Source organism: Wyeomyia smithii, chromosome 2 (genome assembly GCF_029784165.1).
Source record: "Wyeomyia smithii strain HCP4-BCI-WySm-NY-G18 chromosome 2, ASM2978416v1, whole genome shotgun sequence".
Classification (NCBI taxonomy): domain Eukaryota; kingdom Metazoa; phylum Arthropoda; class Insecta; order Diptera; family Culicidae; genus Wyeomyia; species Wyeomyia smithii.
The window spans coordinates 25,408,121-25,424,607 of NC_073695.1; the positions used below are offsets into that span (position 1 = coordinate 25,408,121).

Sequence of the window (16,487 nt, forward strand, 5' to 3'; positions counted from 1 at the left end):
TGCTTGTAGAAACAGCTATTTACCCCAAACTGATTGAATGTCTGACGGACGGCTCACCATTGAATTTGACTAGCAATACTGCTGCAGCATGCTGCTGTTGCAAATTCAATCATGTGTTGAGAAATGATATCGCTTAAATTTATCTTGGAGGCTTTCCCGGAGATATTATGAGCAAAAATCACATTTTTAAAATTAATTCCAGGCGAAATTATTTCTCATACTTAAGTAAGTTTTCAATAGCAACAGTGTTGCTGGGAAATTTCGATGGTGAGCCGTCCGTCAGTCATTCAGTTAGTTTGGGGTGAATAGCTGTTTCTACAAGCATCGTAGCGCCTTACGGTCTTCAGAAGAGTTTTTTCCATGAAAATTTCCTACAAATATCATGTATCGATATATTTTTAGGACCCAACTGGCAATTTCTAGGAAATAAGTTTTGAAAAAGTGAATTTTCCCATATAAAATCGTATGGAAACTTTAAAAATCGGGCGCAAATCGGGCGTTTCATCGATCGGTCTGAAAAGTTACACAGTTGTTATGGGACCCATAAGGAACACGAAAAGTGCATGGGAGCTAGCATTTATTTTTTGTCCCACCCTAATGCCCACACATTATGTTTTCGTGGACTTCGAGGCAGCGTATGATACAGTCGACCGAAACCAGCTATGGCTAATAATGCACGAATACGGGTTTCCGGATAAACTGACACGAGTTATCAAAGCTACCTTAGACCGAGTGGTGTGTTACGTGTGCGTGTCGGGGACACTCTCGAGTCCCTTCGAAGCGCACAGAGGGTTGAGACAAGGAGATGGGTTATCCTGAACGTTGTTCAACATTGCCCTTGAGGGTGTAATCCGACGAGCGGGCATCGAAACGGGAGACACGATTTTCAGCAAATTATAGGCTTATTTAATTAAAAAGGTACATAGGTGAAACGCGGCGAGGATTGTACTATCTGCGACTCGTAGATATCTTTTCTGTGGTATCGACTGACAACTCACTTCCTCGGTAGCATCATCACTCTTTCCGAATGTGTCAGAGGATGGGTTCACCGGCGTTCAAGTGGTGCACTGTTGGCTCGTATGGTGGTCCTGCCAACTCCTCCCCCTCTTAGAAGAGTTGATACGCCTCATATCTCACGGGTGGCCTTCTGACTCTCGAAGACTGGTGAAGCTGGCTCGATTGCTGCTGAGTTAAAGTTCTTGGTGATCTTGCGGGTGTTTGGTGAGGAACTTCCATTGGCTGTGATGATTGGGCTGACCCTGGATTGACTGACATGGGTCCTTCTGGTTCAGTAGTTGAGGACTTGCTTAGACCGCAGGACTCCAGTAGTATGTTTAACGGAATTTGGGAAGTCTGCTGTGTTGATGGTGCTCTTGGTTTTTCTGATTCATACCGCTTCTTCAGTTGATTCGCATCGGACCTCACGAGATCCCGCTTCGCTGGTAGCCACACGTTGTAGATAACTCGACCAATCCTTTCTAGAACTCGCCGGGTTCCCATGACCAGGTGTTGTTTCGGTGTACTTTAGCCCAAACCAGATCTTTGGCATCGCAATTCCTTGCTTTTGTGCCATGCTTCCGGTTGAACTGATCTTCCTGCTTGGATTCGGTTTGCTTGTAGAATAAAGTTGTCGGTTTCAGTAGATCCATTCCTGTTCGTAAGTTTCTGCCCAGTAGTAGTTCTGCAGGCGACTTCCCTTCAGGTGCGCTGCGACATGGAGTGGAGCGGTAGCACAGAAGAAGAGTGTCGATTGCTTCGTCGAGGGCCTCTCCCCCCCTGTGATTTTCCGAAGTCCTCGCTTAAATGTGTCGACGAATCTCTCGGCGAGTCCGTTCGACTGCGAATGGTATGGTGGTGTCTTCAGATGCAGGACGCCAAGGTTGCTGCAGAAGGCTGCGTACCGTTGGCTGTAACCAAAGTCTCCGGTAATCCGTTTCTGGCGAAGATTTCCCGGAACATGGCAACAGTTGCAGATGTTGTGATGCGCTTGGTTGAGACGACTTCTGGCCATTTGCTGAAAGCGTCGACAACAATCAAGTAATAATTGCCATTAAACGGCTCAGCATAATCTGCATGTATTCGCTGCCAAGGCTTTTTTGGTGATGGCCAAGATTCCAGGTTGGTTTTAGAGTTGGTCTTGGCTACCCTCGAACATTCGACGCACGAACGAACACACTGACTGATTTGCTCTTCGATTCCTGGCCAATAGACGTAGCTACGTGCTACAGACCGCATCCTTTCTACTCCTGGGTGCCCCTTGTGTAGAAGACGTAGAGCTCGGTCACGGAATTTCGCTGGAATCACCAGTCGATTTCCGTAGATGAGACAATCGGCAACAATTGAAAGACTCTCCCGTCGTTGATAGAACTGCTGTAACTGTGAATTACCGATTTTTGACTGACTTGACGGCCAAGCTGTTTGGACGAACTGCTTCACCTGCTTCAGTACTGCATCCGACTTAGTTCCAGATTGAATCATTTTGAACGTAACTGGAAGAGCTTCAACTGACTGCTTGACGATGTACTCCATGGTATCCTCCAGCTCGATCGATGCTATGACGTAATCTTCGTTCGAAAGGACGTTGGTGTTGATCAGACGGGACAAAACATCTGCATAGCCAAAACTGTCTGTACTGACATACTTGATATTGAAGTCATACAACAGCAGAGTTAATGCCCATCGCTGGAGCCTGTTGGCTGTATACACGGAAATGCCTTTTTTGAGCCAAAAATGGCTAGCAAAGGCTTGTGATCCGTTTCCAAAACAAAATGTCGTCCGAAAATCATACGATGGAACCGTGTTACTGCGAAGATCAACGCCAACCCTTCGATCTCGATTTGACTGTAGTTAAACTCGGTTTGCGTAAGACTCCTTGATGCATATGATGTCGGCTTTACTGATCCATCTGGCAGTTTGTGGGCAATGCGCGCTCCAATTCCATAATTTGACGCATCCGCTGACACTATGATCTCCATGCTGGGATTATAATGTGTAAGCACCAACGGTGACTGTAGAATTTCACGGAATCGGTTAAATGATCGCTGACATGCTTCCGACCAAATCCACTTTTCTCCTGACTTCAACAATTGATCCATCGGTAACCGTAGCTTTCGCATTTCCGGAATGTACTTTGCATAATAACTAACGGCTTCGAGGTATGAACGGAGTGAAGGCACATCTGGGAGGCGGTGGCATGACGTTTTGCCCGAATCGGCCCCAAGTATTCCACTTCTTGCATGTTGAACTTACACTTCCCTATTCGTTCTGTAAATCCGTATTCTTCCAGACGTTTAAGCACACGTCATATGAATAACCACAAGCTCTTCTAATGCCACTCACCACTGCGTCCATTATCTGCAGGAAAGCACCCGGAGCTGACTTGATTTTTTTTTTATCCTCGCTTATTTTCCGTCGGTCTAGTTTCGCCACGGTTGTTGTGCCAATCACCGACGCCCAGGGAGGCAACTCCACCCAGGACCCTAACTTACGACCCGTTGATTAACGGACCGGCGCCAACGGCTTTACTTCCTCATGCGATGGAAGGCGTGATCCCAGAGATTTTTCGCCTCAGAAAATCTCCCGGTGTCGGCTAGGATTGAATCTAGACCAGTTGGGTTGGTTGTGAGTGGATCACGCCACCTCACAACCATCGACACCTATGTCGGCGGTGGGATTCGAACCCAGGCGTCGAGCGTGGTTGGCGGAGACGTTACCAACCACGCTAGGCCCCGCCCTGAGCCATGATGTCAGCTTCTGGTAGGGGAAGCGGACACTGATTCGATTCCAAAACATCGTTGAGGCCTGTTGAAAAATCGACACAAATTCGGACTCTACCGTTTGGTTTGCGCACAACGACAATCAGTGCTGCCCAATCTGAGTGATCGACTGGTTGGAGATTTCCCAAATTCTGCAATCGTTGAAGTTCGTCTTTTACCGCCCCTTGAACACTGTATGCACCTGGACGTTTTGCACGGTATACTGGCTTAGGATCTCCTTTGAGTGTCAGTCGAACTTTTGTCCTCGAGCAGAGTCCCATTTCATCTGAGAAAACTGGGAACTGGGCTTGCAGAGATTCATCCGTACGGACCTGTTGACTGTTAACTTTGTTACAGAACGAACTAATAGGAACGTCCCATAACCTGAAAAGCTCATTCCAGTCGGAACCCAGAATGTTAAGATCGAGATTGGGTGAAGCCACACGACACAAACCTCTCTTCGTTTTCCCGCCGATGTTTACATCACATCAAAATTCCAGGGCCAGCTCAAGAGAACCCGCAGACGCAGATTTAGCGTTGCAGGAGGGTGCTGTTCCTTGAGGTTGTCCGATTTACCGCCAACATTCGTCGGAGATGATTGTAATATCCGACACAGAGTCGATCTGCAATCGCACTAGAACCTTGTTGATTTCAATTTCGGAAAACTTTCTCTGCTGACCTATATTCTTTACCGACACTATCTTCACACCTTTGTTCTTCCCACCGTACTTCTTTTTTACTTCTTGCTATTGCCACTGTTGTTGCCGGACGAAAAACAAGCACAATATCCTTCTCTATGGCCTTTCTTCTTACATTCCCGACACAGATGTTCACGAAATGGGCAATCTGCAGAAAAATGCATGTCCCCACGCGACCAACATGGGGTTCTGGGTTGATTGTTGTTAACTGCACCCCTGCCACCTTGTTTGTTGCTAGGTTTCGATGGCCGCTCTTTATGAACGGCATTCCCAGCACTGAGCGATTGCTGCTATTTAACAAGACTGTTGTCCTGCTTCAGGTTCAGTAACGTTTTACAATCTTCCACTACTTTTTCCAGAGAAATGTCTTCTGTCTCATTTAGTTTGTTTATCAACCTCATGCGAATTTCTGAATCTCGAGATGATTTCAAACCGCACACAAATAGGAGACATTTAAACTGATCTTCTGATAGGTCTCGCAACTTAAAATCCACACACGCCTTATTCACTTTGCACGAATACGACACAAGATCATCGGAATCATCCTTTGCCGTATGAAGGCACAAATAACGGCGATGAAACACAGAAACTGGGGATCCGAAAATCGTGTTCAATTTCGCAAATGTTTCACTGAAAGTTAGTTCCTTCGACAGTTCAGGCAGAATAAAACTGGTAAATCGTTCATGTGCCTGCGGTGCGGATTCAATTTCCTTATCAATAACCGGACTTTTGCCGCATCATCCAGTTTTTCGACGTCTTTGTCGAACAAGTCTTCATATCGCGCATACCAAGAGTCAAAGGTACAGCTCTGCTCTGGATTGTAGGCGAACTCGTTGATGTAGCTGGATAACGAATCCAAAATGGTTTCGTCCCTTGACATCCCCTGAATGGCCAGCTGAGTAGCAGAAACCTGCTGGGTGAGTTGCGCCATCAGCTGCTGCTGTTGAAGGATTTGTATCAGCATCTGATTCGGCTGCTGTACTTGTGGTACTGGATCCGGCATAATGCTAACCTCACTTCTCACTTTCGCCACGCGGAAAATTAATTGATCGATCGATAAACTGACTGTATCGCGACGGAAAAACTGATTTTCGCGCAACCGGCTAAAACTAGCCGCCACTTTGTTGTAATAAATAGCTGATGGTTTTCACAACATATAAACTAAAATATTAACTCATAGGCTTCGCAGACGACCTGAATATTATAACGAGGAACTCAGCGACGGCGGAGGCAATCTACGCCAGACTAGAAGTGGAAGCTAGAAGAGTTGGACCAGAAATAAATGCGTCGGAAACCACACGCAAAAGTTGGATGGTGCGAAACCAGTACAAAATTGTGCGTTTTTAGCGCAATTGTTGATGTAATTCGGAACCAGTACAATGATTGCGTGTTGGGCATAACGCAATTAATGCTCTAGCGTTTCTCCAATGTATTTGGCAGCTCCAAACTACTACACCTAAACAGTTTCAACTGGTATCAAGCAGCATTGCAAAGCGAGCGAGAAGCTAAATCATTCTCCTCCTTTCTGCTTGAGGACGAGACATATGCTACGCTTTTCAAGTCTTTTGCACACACGCTTTCGAGATACTTTTACTTCTTCATGCATTTCTCTGAATAGCAGCAAGCACGCACCGACAGTATGAGTGAGACTAACAACACTAGTCTTGTCGCATATTTCCCCGAAGGTTGCAGATAGTAGCAAACCAGACTATATGCATTTGAAAGTTTGTCGAAAGAGTTGCATTACTCAAACGAGTTCCACTGTTTCTAGTTGTATCCAACCGAGTACAGAATGAAGGGAAAACACCCCTCGTAACAGTCAGATTCAACAGTTATGACGTATAAAGTTGAAGCATTTAGTAAAAAAAAACTATTTTATACTTTTTTTTTCACAACATTTATTTGACACGGCACAATACAAATTAATGTTTTACGGAGCCAATTTAATCTAATGCCTTATGGTCAAAAATATCTTATAAGCTAAAGACAAATTTTTTATCCTCGCTGCCAAATACGAGCTGATACTAAATCTAATACTAAAACTAACATGGTTTTTTTTTATCCGGGATTCGTTTCGCTGTTAAATTGGCACTTTGATGCTCTTCAAGTAGTTATAAACATGTAGCATGTATGGCAAGTTTCGCTGAGCGAGGATATCACGAACTGGCACATAGGGCTGTATTCCTCGGGCCCTGAGGGTATCCAAAAGTAGAGATCTGGCGACGCGGAATTCAGCACACACCCAAACCACGTGTTCAATGTCTTGGTACCCCAATCCACAAACGCAATGATTACTGCTCGCCAGCCCAATACGCAGGAGATGTGCGTCTAACCCGTAGTGGTTGGACATAATCCGAGACATCATGCGAATGAAATCTCGTCCTACATCCAACCCCCGAAACCAAGGTTTGGTGGAAACCTTGGGGATGATGCTGTGTAGCCACCTCCCCAGTTCTTTCTTATCCCACGAGGCCTGCCAGTTGATAAGTGTATTCTGACGTGAAAGTTTTAAAAATTCGTTGTAGGCAATTGGTCTGTTGTAAATATCACCGTTTGTTGCGCCCACCTTAGCCAAAGTGTCCGCTTTCTCATTGCCCGGAATGGAACAATGAGAAGGGACCCACACTAAGGTAATCTGAGAAGATTTTTCGGATAAAGCACTCACCAGGAAATACGGAGAGTGCCTTACATCCTTCATCGATCAGAGAGCCTCAATAGAACTGAGACTGTCCGTAAAGATGAAGTAATGGTCCGTGGGCATTTTTTCAATAATCCCTAAGGTATACTGAATTGCAGCCAATTCTGCGACGTAAACAGAAGCAGGATTATCGAGCTTGTAGGAGATGGTAAAATTATTGTTGAAGATACCGAAGCCAGTGGACCCGTTGAGAAGTGATCCATCAGTATAAAACGCATTGTCGCAGTTGATGTTTTTAAATTTGTTATAAAATATTTTAGGGATCTGCTGCACGCGTAAATGATCCGGGATTCCACGAGTATCTTCCATCATGGATGTATCGAAAAACACAGTAGGAACAGAAGTATCTAACAAGTTGACACGATTGGAGGTGTATGAGGAAGGATTTATACTTTGAGACATTTGATTGAAATCCACAGTCATGAAACGGGTTTGAGAATCAAGTTCAACTAGCCTATCGAAATTTTCAATTACCAAGGGGTTTAAAACCTCACATTTGATGAGAATACGAGTTGTCAGATCTCAAAAGCGGTCTTTTAATGGGAGAACGCCCGCCAAAACTTCCAAACTCATCGTATGGGTCGAATGCATGCAACCTAAGGCAATACGCAAACAACGATACTGCAATCGTTCCAGCTTGATTAAATGGGTATTTGCAGCGGAGCGGAAGCAGAAACACCCGTACTCAAGCACCGACAATACCGTTGTTTGGTAAAGCCTTATAAGGTCCCCTGGGTGGGCGCCCCACCATGATCCAGTAATTGTCCGGAGAAAATTTACTCTCTGTTGACATTTTTTCATCCAATACCGAACGTGACATCCCCAGGTGCCTTTTGAATCGAACCAGACACCAAGATATTTAGATACCAAAACCTGAGAAATCGTTTCACCCATTAACTGTAAGTGGAGCTGAGCAGGCTCACGCTTCCTAGAAAAAACTACTGTCTCAGTCTTCTCCGGAGAGAATTCGATACCTAGCTGTAAAGCCCAAGCAGACAAATTGTCCAAGGTATCTTGCAATGGTCCTTGCAAATTGGCAGCTTTGGCTCCTGCAACAGAGACCACGCTGTCGTCTGCAAGTTGTCTTATCGTGCATAAATTTGCCAGACATGCGTCAATGTCATTCACATAAAAATTGTAAAGAAGGGGGCTTAATCATGAGCCCTGGGGAGACCCATGTAGCTAATACGAAAAGTTGCCAAATCGCCATGCGTAAAATGCATATGCTTTTCGGACAACAAATTATGCAAAAAATTGTTCAAAATTGGTGAAAATCCTTGTCGGTGAAGTTTGCCCGAAAGAATGTCAATAGAAACGGAATCAAAAGCCCCCTTAATGTCCAAGAACACAGATGCCATTTGTTCTTTGCGAGCATAGGCTAGCTGAATATCTGTAGAAAGCAACGCAAGACAGTCATTCGTTGCTTTGGCACAGCGGAAGCCAAATTGAGTATCTGATAGTAGACCATTTGATTCGACCCAATGGTCTAAACGACGGAGTATCATTTTCTCCATCAAGAGTAGTGATCAGAAGCTGGTTTTTCCGGTTTTTGGATGGCGATCACCTTCACTTGCCTCCAATCCTGCGGTACAATATTTTGCTCCAGGAACTTATTGAACAAGTTCAACAAGCGCCTCTTGGCAGTGCCGGGTAGATTCTTCAACAAGTTGAATTTGATTCTATCTACCCAGGCGCGTTATTGTTACAGGACAGGAGGGGAACTGAAAATTCTGCCATCGTAAAAGGTGATTCTATCGCATCGTGGCCCGGAGACGTATCGCGAACAAGGTTTTGCGCAGGAACAGAGTCCGGACATACTTTCCTGGCAAAATCAAATATCCACCTACTTGAAGACTCCTCGCTTTCGTTGACCGTTACGCGATTCCGCATTCTTCGGGCTGTGTTCCAAAGAGTGCTCATCGATGTCTTCTTCGACGTTTCGTTTACGAATCGACGCCAATATCCGCGTTTCTTTGCTCGGACCAAGCTTTTAAACTTGGTCTCAAGCTCCAAATACCGCTTAAAGTAAGCGGGTTCACGTTTTACCCGAAAGAAGGCCTTAAACGCGTCGGATTTTTCCGTGTAGACATCGGAGCACTCTTTGTCCCACCACGGTTAGGAGGCCGTTCTTTGATAGTCACGCCGGGATATTTCTTCGTTTGGACTTGCAACGCGGCGTCGAGAATCAAGCCCACGAGGAGGTTGTATTCTTCAAGTGGTGGGAGATGTTGAATCGACTCGACAGCTTCTGAAATCATTTCCTCGTATAACTTCCAATCGATATTCCGTGTGAGGTCATACGGAATATCAACTGATCGCGTGCGAGTTGAACCATTATCAATTGAAATTTGGATAGGCAAATGATCGCTACCCTGGGGATCAAGAACTACCTTCCATATGCAATCCAACCGTAGCGATGTTGAACATAAAGATAAATCTAAAGCACTGTGGCGCGCTGGAGGTTTCGGAACGCGTGTCATGTCCCCGTTGTTTAATATTGTCATATCGAAGTCGTCGCAGAGGTTATAGATCAAAGAGGAGCGGTTGTTATTAGAAGGGCAACCCCAAGCCACGCCGTGAGAGTTGAAATCTCCCAAAATCAAACGTGGCGAGGGAAGAAGTTCTATTAAATCAGAGAGCAGCCGTTGCCCAACCTGTGCTCTGGGAGGAATATATATTGAGGCAATACAAAGCTCTCTACCTTGTATTGTCATTTGACATGCGACAGCTTCGACGCCAGGGACCGAGGGGAGGTTTTTTTTTGTAAGGGGGGGATTTGTTAGTAGCTTAAGTAAATATTAGTATATAATGAGTATGTGTGTCCAATCACAAATGGTGACTTCTCAACACTGTTAGAAATTTGTAATTTTAATTGTTAGGATTTGTTTGCTTTCGCAATTAGGACTTATCATTCGTAGGGATTTAAACCTACTTGTCAGAAAAGGGGAAGTAAACTTAAAACTAACTTAATTGCTGACTTATTGGCTATAAAGAGAGCTTATCGTAGCAATTGAGGATTGCAACGATTTTTGTCGAAAATTGTTAATAATTTTATTTGACATAGCTTCTAATGGTTCAACACCAGTAAGTCTATGTAATTTGAGTTTATTCTGAATTCTTTGGAGCATTTTCTTCCTTGTTGAACAGCAACTTGACCAGATCGGTACATCATAAAGCATTGCTGGTCTAAAAATTTGTTTGTAAATCAAAAGTTTGTTCTTTAAACAAAGTTTAGAATTCCTGTTAATGAGAGGATATAAACACCTCGTATATTTGATGCACTTGGCTTGTATACTCTCAATGTGCTCTTTGAAAATAAGTTTTTTATCATAAATTAGTCCCAAGTACTTAACCTTGTCAGACCAACTTAAAATAATCCCATTCATTTTGACAACGTGATTATTGTTTGGCTTGAGAAAAGAACCCCTAGGCTTATGCGGAAGAATTATCATTTGAGTTTTAGAAGCATTGGGAGAGATTTTCCACTTTTGCAAGTAGGAAGAAAAAATATCTAAACTTTTCTGCAATCGACTGCATATGACACGAAGACTTTTCCCTTTACGGAAATGCTTGTGTCATCGCAGAACAATGATTTTGTGCATCCTGGAGGCAAATCAGGAAGATCTGAAGTGAATATGTTGTACAGGACTGGACCCAAGACTGAACCTTGAGGCACACCTGCTCTGACAGGAAATCTATCAGATTTTGAATTCTGATAGACAACCTGCAGAGTTCGATCAGTAAGATAATTTTTTAAAATTTTGATTAGGAAAATTGGAAAATTAAAAGTTTGCAATTTCGCAATCAAACCTTTATGCCAAACACTGTCGAATGCTTTTTCTATGTCTAAAAGAGCAGCTCCAGTGGAATAACCTTCAGATTTGTTAGCTCGTATCATATTAGTAACTCTGAGCAATTGATGAGTTGTGGAATGCCCATGGCGAAATCCAAACTGTTCATTTGCAAAAATTGAATTTTCGTTGATGTGTGACATCATTCTGTTAAGAATAATTCTCTCAAAAAGTTTACTTATTGAAGAAAGCAAACTGATTGGTCGATAACTTGAAACTTCAGCTGGGTTCTTATCCGGTTTTAAAATTGGAGTATTTTTTGCATTTTTCCATAATTTGGGAAAATATGCAATTTTGAAGCAGCAATTGAAAATTTTCACTAAAAATTCCATTGTGCTCTCAGGGAGATGTTTGATTAGTATATTAAAGATTCCATCGTCACCAGGTGCTTTCATATTTTTAAAATTTTTAATAATTGGTCAAATCTCATTCAAGTTAGTTTCAATTATTTGTGCAGGTAAAAAATTCTGGGAAGAAATTAAATCAAATTGACGAGTGACTTCATTTTCAATTGGACTCACAAAATTCAAATTTGAGTTATGAACACTCTCAAACTGCTGAGCAAGTCTTTGAGCCTTTTGTTCATTGGATACAAGAAAACGTTCACCATCTTTTAAAACTGGAATAGGCTTTGAAGGTTTCTTAAGAATCTTCGACAGCTTCCAAAAAGGTTTTGAATATGGTTTCAATTTTTCAACTTTGGTCTCAAAAGTTTGATTTCTCAGAAGAGTAAATCTATGTTTAATCTCTTTCTGTAAATCTTTATAAATAGTTTTAAAAACAGGGTCACGAGAACGTTGATATTGACGTCTGCGGACATTTTTCAAACGAATTAGAAGTTGAAGATTTTCGTCAATTATTGGTGAATCAAATTTCACTTGAGCCTTTGGAACAGAATAATTCCTGGCATCAACAATTGCACATTTTAATGCTTCCAAAGCGGAATCAATATTCACTTCGTTTTGCAAATCAAGCTCATTATTGAAATTTCTCTCAATATGAGTTTTGTATCTTTCCCAATTAGCCTTGTTATAATTAAAAACAGAGCTCATAGGGTTTAAAACTGATTCATGTGATAAAAAAAAAGTTATTGGAAGATGGTCAGAATCAAAGTCAGCATGTGTGATCAAATCACTACATACATGACTTTGATCTGTTAGCACCAAATCAATTGTTGAAGGGTTTCTTACAGAAGAAAAGCATGTAGGACTATTCGGAGACAAAATAGAATAGTATCCTGAAGAACAATCATTGAATAAAATTTTGCCATTGGAATTACTTTGAGAATTATTCCATGAACGATGTTTAGCGTTAAAATCGCCGATTATGAAAAATTTCGAACGATTTCTGGTGAGTTTTTGTAAATCACCTTTAAAATAATTTTTGAGCTCGCGTGTGCATTGAAATGGTAAATATGCTGCGGCAATAAATAAAATCCCAAGTTCAGTATGAACTTCAATTCCCAAAGTTTCAATAACTTTCGTCTCAAGATGGGGAAGAGCACGATGTTTGATTCGGCGATGAATAACAATTGCAACTCCACCGCCGGAACCCTGAATCCTATCATATCTATGAACCACGTAATTGGGATCATATTTTAATTTTATGTTAGGTTTCAAAAATGTTTCAGTAATAATTGCAATATGCACATTATTTACTGTTAAAAAATTAAAAAGCTCATTCTCATTGGCCTTCAATGAGCGAGCATTCCAATTTAATATTTTAATTGTTTTATTTAAAATCATTGCTAAATTTTAAATTAGAAACAATTTTAATAGTAAAATTTGTGCCTATTTGAATGGCTTCAAACATTGATTTTGCCTGCAACATGGCGTTCATAAGATCGAACATTGCCTGTTGCAAAAAAGAAAGTTTACCTGCCGTAATAGGCCCCAGGCAGTTGACATTAGAAAAAATATTTTCGGCAGCAATATTAGCTGGAGTAATAGGTGTACAATTATTTTCTAGCGTGTTTTGCTTGCCCATATTAACGGTCATTTTCGAACTACCAACACTAGGCGGTATAATGTTCTAACTACCTGTAACCTGTGCATAAGTTAAACGGGTATGCAAAGGAGTAGGTAAACTATGCGTCACTGGTACGCTTGGAGAATTTTGGTTTGAAGTTGGTTTTAATTGAGAAATTAAATTTTGTTTACCTTGCCTTAACAATTGCTAAACGGACTGGGCATTGATAAAAATTTGACATATGGTTGCCGTTACAATTTGCACAGCGAAAATTTTTACTCTCTTTCACAGGACAGGTGTCCTTTTTGTGAGAAGAGTTTGCACAATTAAGACATTTTTGGTCCATGCTACAGAATTTGGAACCATGGCCATAACGTTGGCAAGTACGGCATTGGGTGATATGCTTTTCACCTCCGCCATACTTCCTATAAATTTCCCACTTTACACGCACATTATACAAAGCATGTGCTTTTTCAAAAAAATTTAAGTTGTTAACCTCATTGCGGTCAAAATGAATTAAATAATTAACAAGGGAAATTCCAGTTCTCTGACTGTTATCGCCTCGTGATTTTTGTTTCATTAGAATTACCTGGGTAGGGGCTATGCCAAGTAATTCTGTTAAAGTAAGTTTGATCTTATCAACGGTTTGATCGTTGGTGAGACCTTTCAATACGATCTTGAACGGCTTGGCGCTCTTCGTGTCATATGTAAAAAAATTATACGTATTTTCAGTTAAATACTGAATAAGACGATTACGACCCTTTATAGAGTCGGCTAATAAGCGGCATTCGCCTCTACGACGAATTTGATAGGTAACTTTAACGTCAGAAACAAACGTTGAAAGTTCCTTTTTAAAAATATTGAGTTCAGAAGAAATAGTTACCACAATAGGAGGAATTTTTTCCTTTTTTAAAGAATTTACATTTTGTATAGTTTCATTACTCATAACTTCCATTTCACCAGCTTCTTGCTCAGGCGAAACATCGAAAGGATTGTCACTACAGACACTCGAAGTGTCAGAAAGAGATGCCTCTCTTTTCCTCCCCGCAGCGATGCGAGGTTTCTTTTTCCGTCCAGCCATTTCAGGTGATCCAAAAAAAGTTAAAACAAACGTGAAATTCAAAAGTAGGTAGACTTGAGAAAGACTGATGGGAAATAACTTTCAGGTAGTCTTTAAAAAACACACTGACAAAACACAAACTTTGAAGCTATAGGCAGTCAAAGACCAGTCCACAAGCAACCGAAAAAACGCCTGATCTGTAGGACAGTTCAGGACGCACTGACCGAGGGGAGGTTAATACGATAGAAAGAATAGCACTTCTTAATCCCTAGAAGGACTCCTCCGTAAGGGGTATCTCGGTCGAGGCGAATAATATTGAAATCATGGAAGTTAAGATCTTCATTTGAAGTGAGCCAAGTTTCACAGAGGGAAAATGCATCGCAGTTATACTTATTAATAAAAACTTTAAATGAATCAATTTTGGGGATGATACTTCTACAATTCCACTGTAAAATAGAAATAAAATAAGTAAAATAGAAATTAGATAGCCATCAAAGGATACGATCGCTGCAAGGAGGGGCCAAACGTTTTCACTGTTGGTAGAAATGCCAGCAGAACACTTTTAAGAGGATCAGTTATGTTAAAATTTTCAAAAATCCAGTCCACAATATCTGAAAACTTCAGCAGTCCAGATTCTGGCTGAATCTTGGACGAAAAAGAAGGAACAGTTGGGTTTTTTTATGTTCCTGGAAGTGCCGGAAACTCCTTACTTGAATTCAATCTTGCCAATCCCGGAGGAGTTTGCTTCGGTTTTTCTACAGCACTTTTATGTTTCTTAGTATCAGCCACTTCAGATGGAGACCTTCTCTGTCCCATCCTAGGAAGTCTAGGAGAAGAGAGGTTTTTTCTCTTTCTAGACTTCCCTGGTTCAACAAAAGAAGGTTCCTAAACTGAATCGTCAGAATCAGACTCATCGGATGACAAGACCTCGAAGAGATTCGGGGAAACCAGTTTGATGGCAGCGGCCTCTTTAAGCATTTCTGCGAAAGTGCGCTTAGAGCGCTCTTTCAGAGACCGCTTGATCTTCTCTTGGCGCTGTTTGTACGCGGGACATGCAGACAGCTCATGCGGAGTCTGCCCACAATAGAGGCACTTTTCAGCACCCTTATTACAGGCGTCATCCGCATGTTGCTCTCCGCACTTGCCACAACGTGCTTTATTGCCACAGTGGAAGGCTGTATGGCACAACTGTTTGCACTTGAGGCAATTCATTACCCGCGGTACAAACAAGCGCACGGGTAGACGCACTTTGTCCACGAGCACATAGCTCGGCAGAGCAGACCCGGCGAAAGTCACGCGAGAAGAGTCTGAAGGGGTGTAAATTTTTACACCCTTGTCGAGCGATACTGAATGTACTTGCTTACATTCAAGTATCGTGGCAGGTTCAAGGCTAGAATCCTTGAAAAGGCCTTTTCCAGCCTTCAACAGGTCCTCGACAGTCAGACTCGATTCGCTGACCACACCGTCAATCTCAACTACGCGAGCTGGAATGTACACGTGGTACTCCCGCGTGAAGAGCTCACAAGCAGCAATCTCGTTTGCTTGCTTGAGGTCGGACACCAAAACACGCAGCTTATTCGGGCGTACTTTAGTAATTTAAGTCACGGCTGTAAACCGTGCCAGATCTTTACAGCTTTGCATTGTGTTCAATGCTTTCACTTTCGGCCGGAAAAAAAACAGCCCCAATACCAGCTTTGCCCTCCGGGTACTGCTTAAGCCGATGGGTAGCTTCCTGCGGGGCTCCATTTTTAACCCTTGGAACTTTGTATCCGGGAGGGCTAGGCGGTAGAACGAGCGGGTGTTCATCCCCGCTTTCGGTCATGCCACCATCGTCGTCCATGTTGGACGCGTGAGGCACACACGCAAAATGCCAATCAGTAAATAATATTGTAGAAAAAAAAAACCAAAAAAAAAAACTACGTAGCTTATGCAGCCGCTCTATTTCACAATCAGCGCACGGGCGATGCCAATCTCTGCTTGCTGCTTCCTTACTTGGTTGTCCGATCGACCAATGCAGCCAAACGGCCGTGCGCCGGCTACCGAGTTTCTTCTGGCAGCGACACAACGCACGGGCTATTGTTGACTTCTTCTTCTTTTTGCTGTCTTCAACAGCGACGACGGCAACGAGCAGCAGAGCACAATGCACGGTGACCTTGTGGGCGAATTACTGGTCGGCACTATCGAGATCGAAATAAAATTGCGACCGAACACGACGAGAGCACAACTCGGAATGTTTTTATACTTTATGTTTTCAGTTTCTAATGATTTACTCTACGTCAGATGCTTCCGATGATTCCAAATCTTCTTCTGTTTTAGTTAAATCTAACAAATATAAAGCATCAGTTGATAAACTTCGCTCAGTTTTACAAATGATGCTACGTTTGCTAGAAATAAGTGGATCCGATAGCTCCAGCAAGCAGTGAAGAATATCGGTGTTTGTAGCCACCCGCGAAATTT

The 16,487-nt window shown here is 42.5% G+C and overlaps 2 protein-coding genes across 2 annotated transcripts in view; both read right to left on the reverse strand.

Annotated features, from left to right (window-relative positions):
• The window catches only part of LOC129719534 (uncharacterized), a 102,301-nt gene extending 100,652 nt beyond the window's left edge, over positions 1 to 1,649 (reverse strand). The window contains exons 1-2 of the mRNA XM_055670929.1: positions 1,490 to 1,649; positions 1,153 to 1,439 (exon numbers count right to left, since the gene is read on the reverse strand). Of these exons, the coding sequence (XP_055526904.1) occupies positions 1,153 to 1,439; positions 1,490 to 1,649 (447 nt within the window). The remainder of the gene's footprint in view (positions 1 to 1,152; positions 1,440 to 1,489) is intronic.
• Positions 1,650 to 1,860: 211 nt separating this feature from the next.
• LOC129719535 (uncharacterized protein K02A2.6-like) lies at positions 1,861 to 2,975 on the reverse strand. Its single transcript, XM_055670930.1, has 2 exons — positions 2,789 to 2,975; positions 1,861 to 2,714 (listed from the first exon to the last, which is right to left on the reverse strand). The coding sequence occupies exons 1-2, from the start codon at positions 2,973 to 2,975 to the stop codon at positions 1,861 to 1,863; spliced, it is 1,041 nt and encodes a 346-aa protein (XP_055526905.1).
• Positions 2,976 to 16,487: the final 13,512 nt, after the last annotated feature.

What these genes read in the sequence shown, in the direction of transcription:
- LOC129719535 (XM_055670930.1), bottom strand. Translation starts at nt 2,975, where the DNA reads ATGGAGATCATAGTGTCAGCGGATGCGTCAAATTATGGAATTGGAGCG. An exon ending in CGCAGTAACACGGTTCCATC is followed by an intron (nt 2,715 to 2,788) that starts GTATGATTTTCG and finishes GGCTCAAAAAAG; the next exon opens with GCATTTCCGTGTATACAGCC.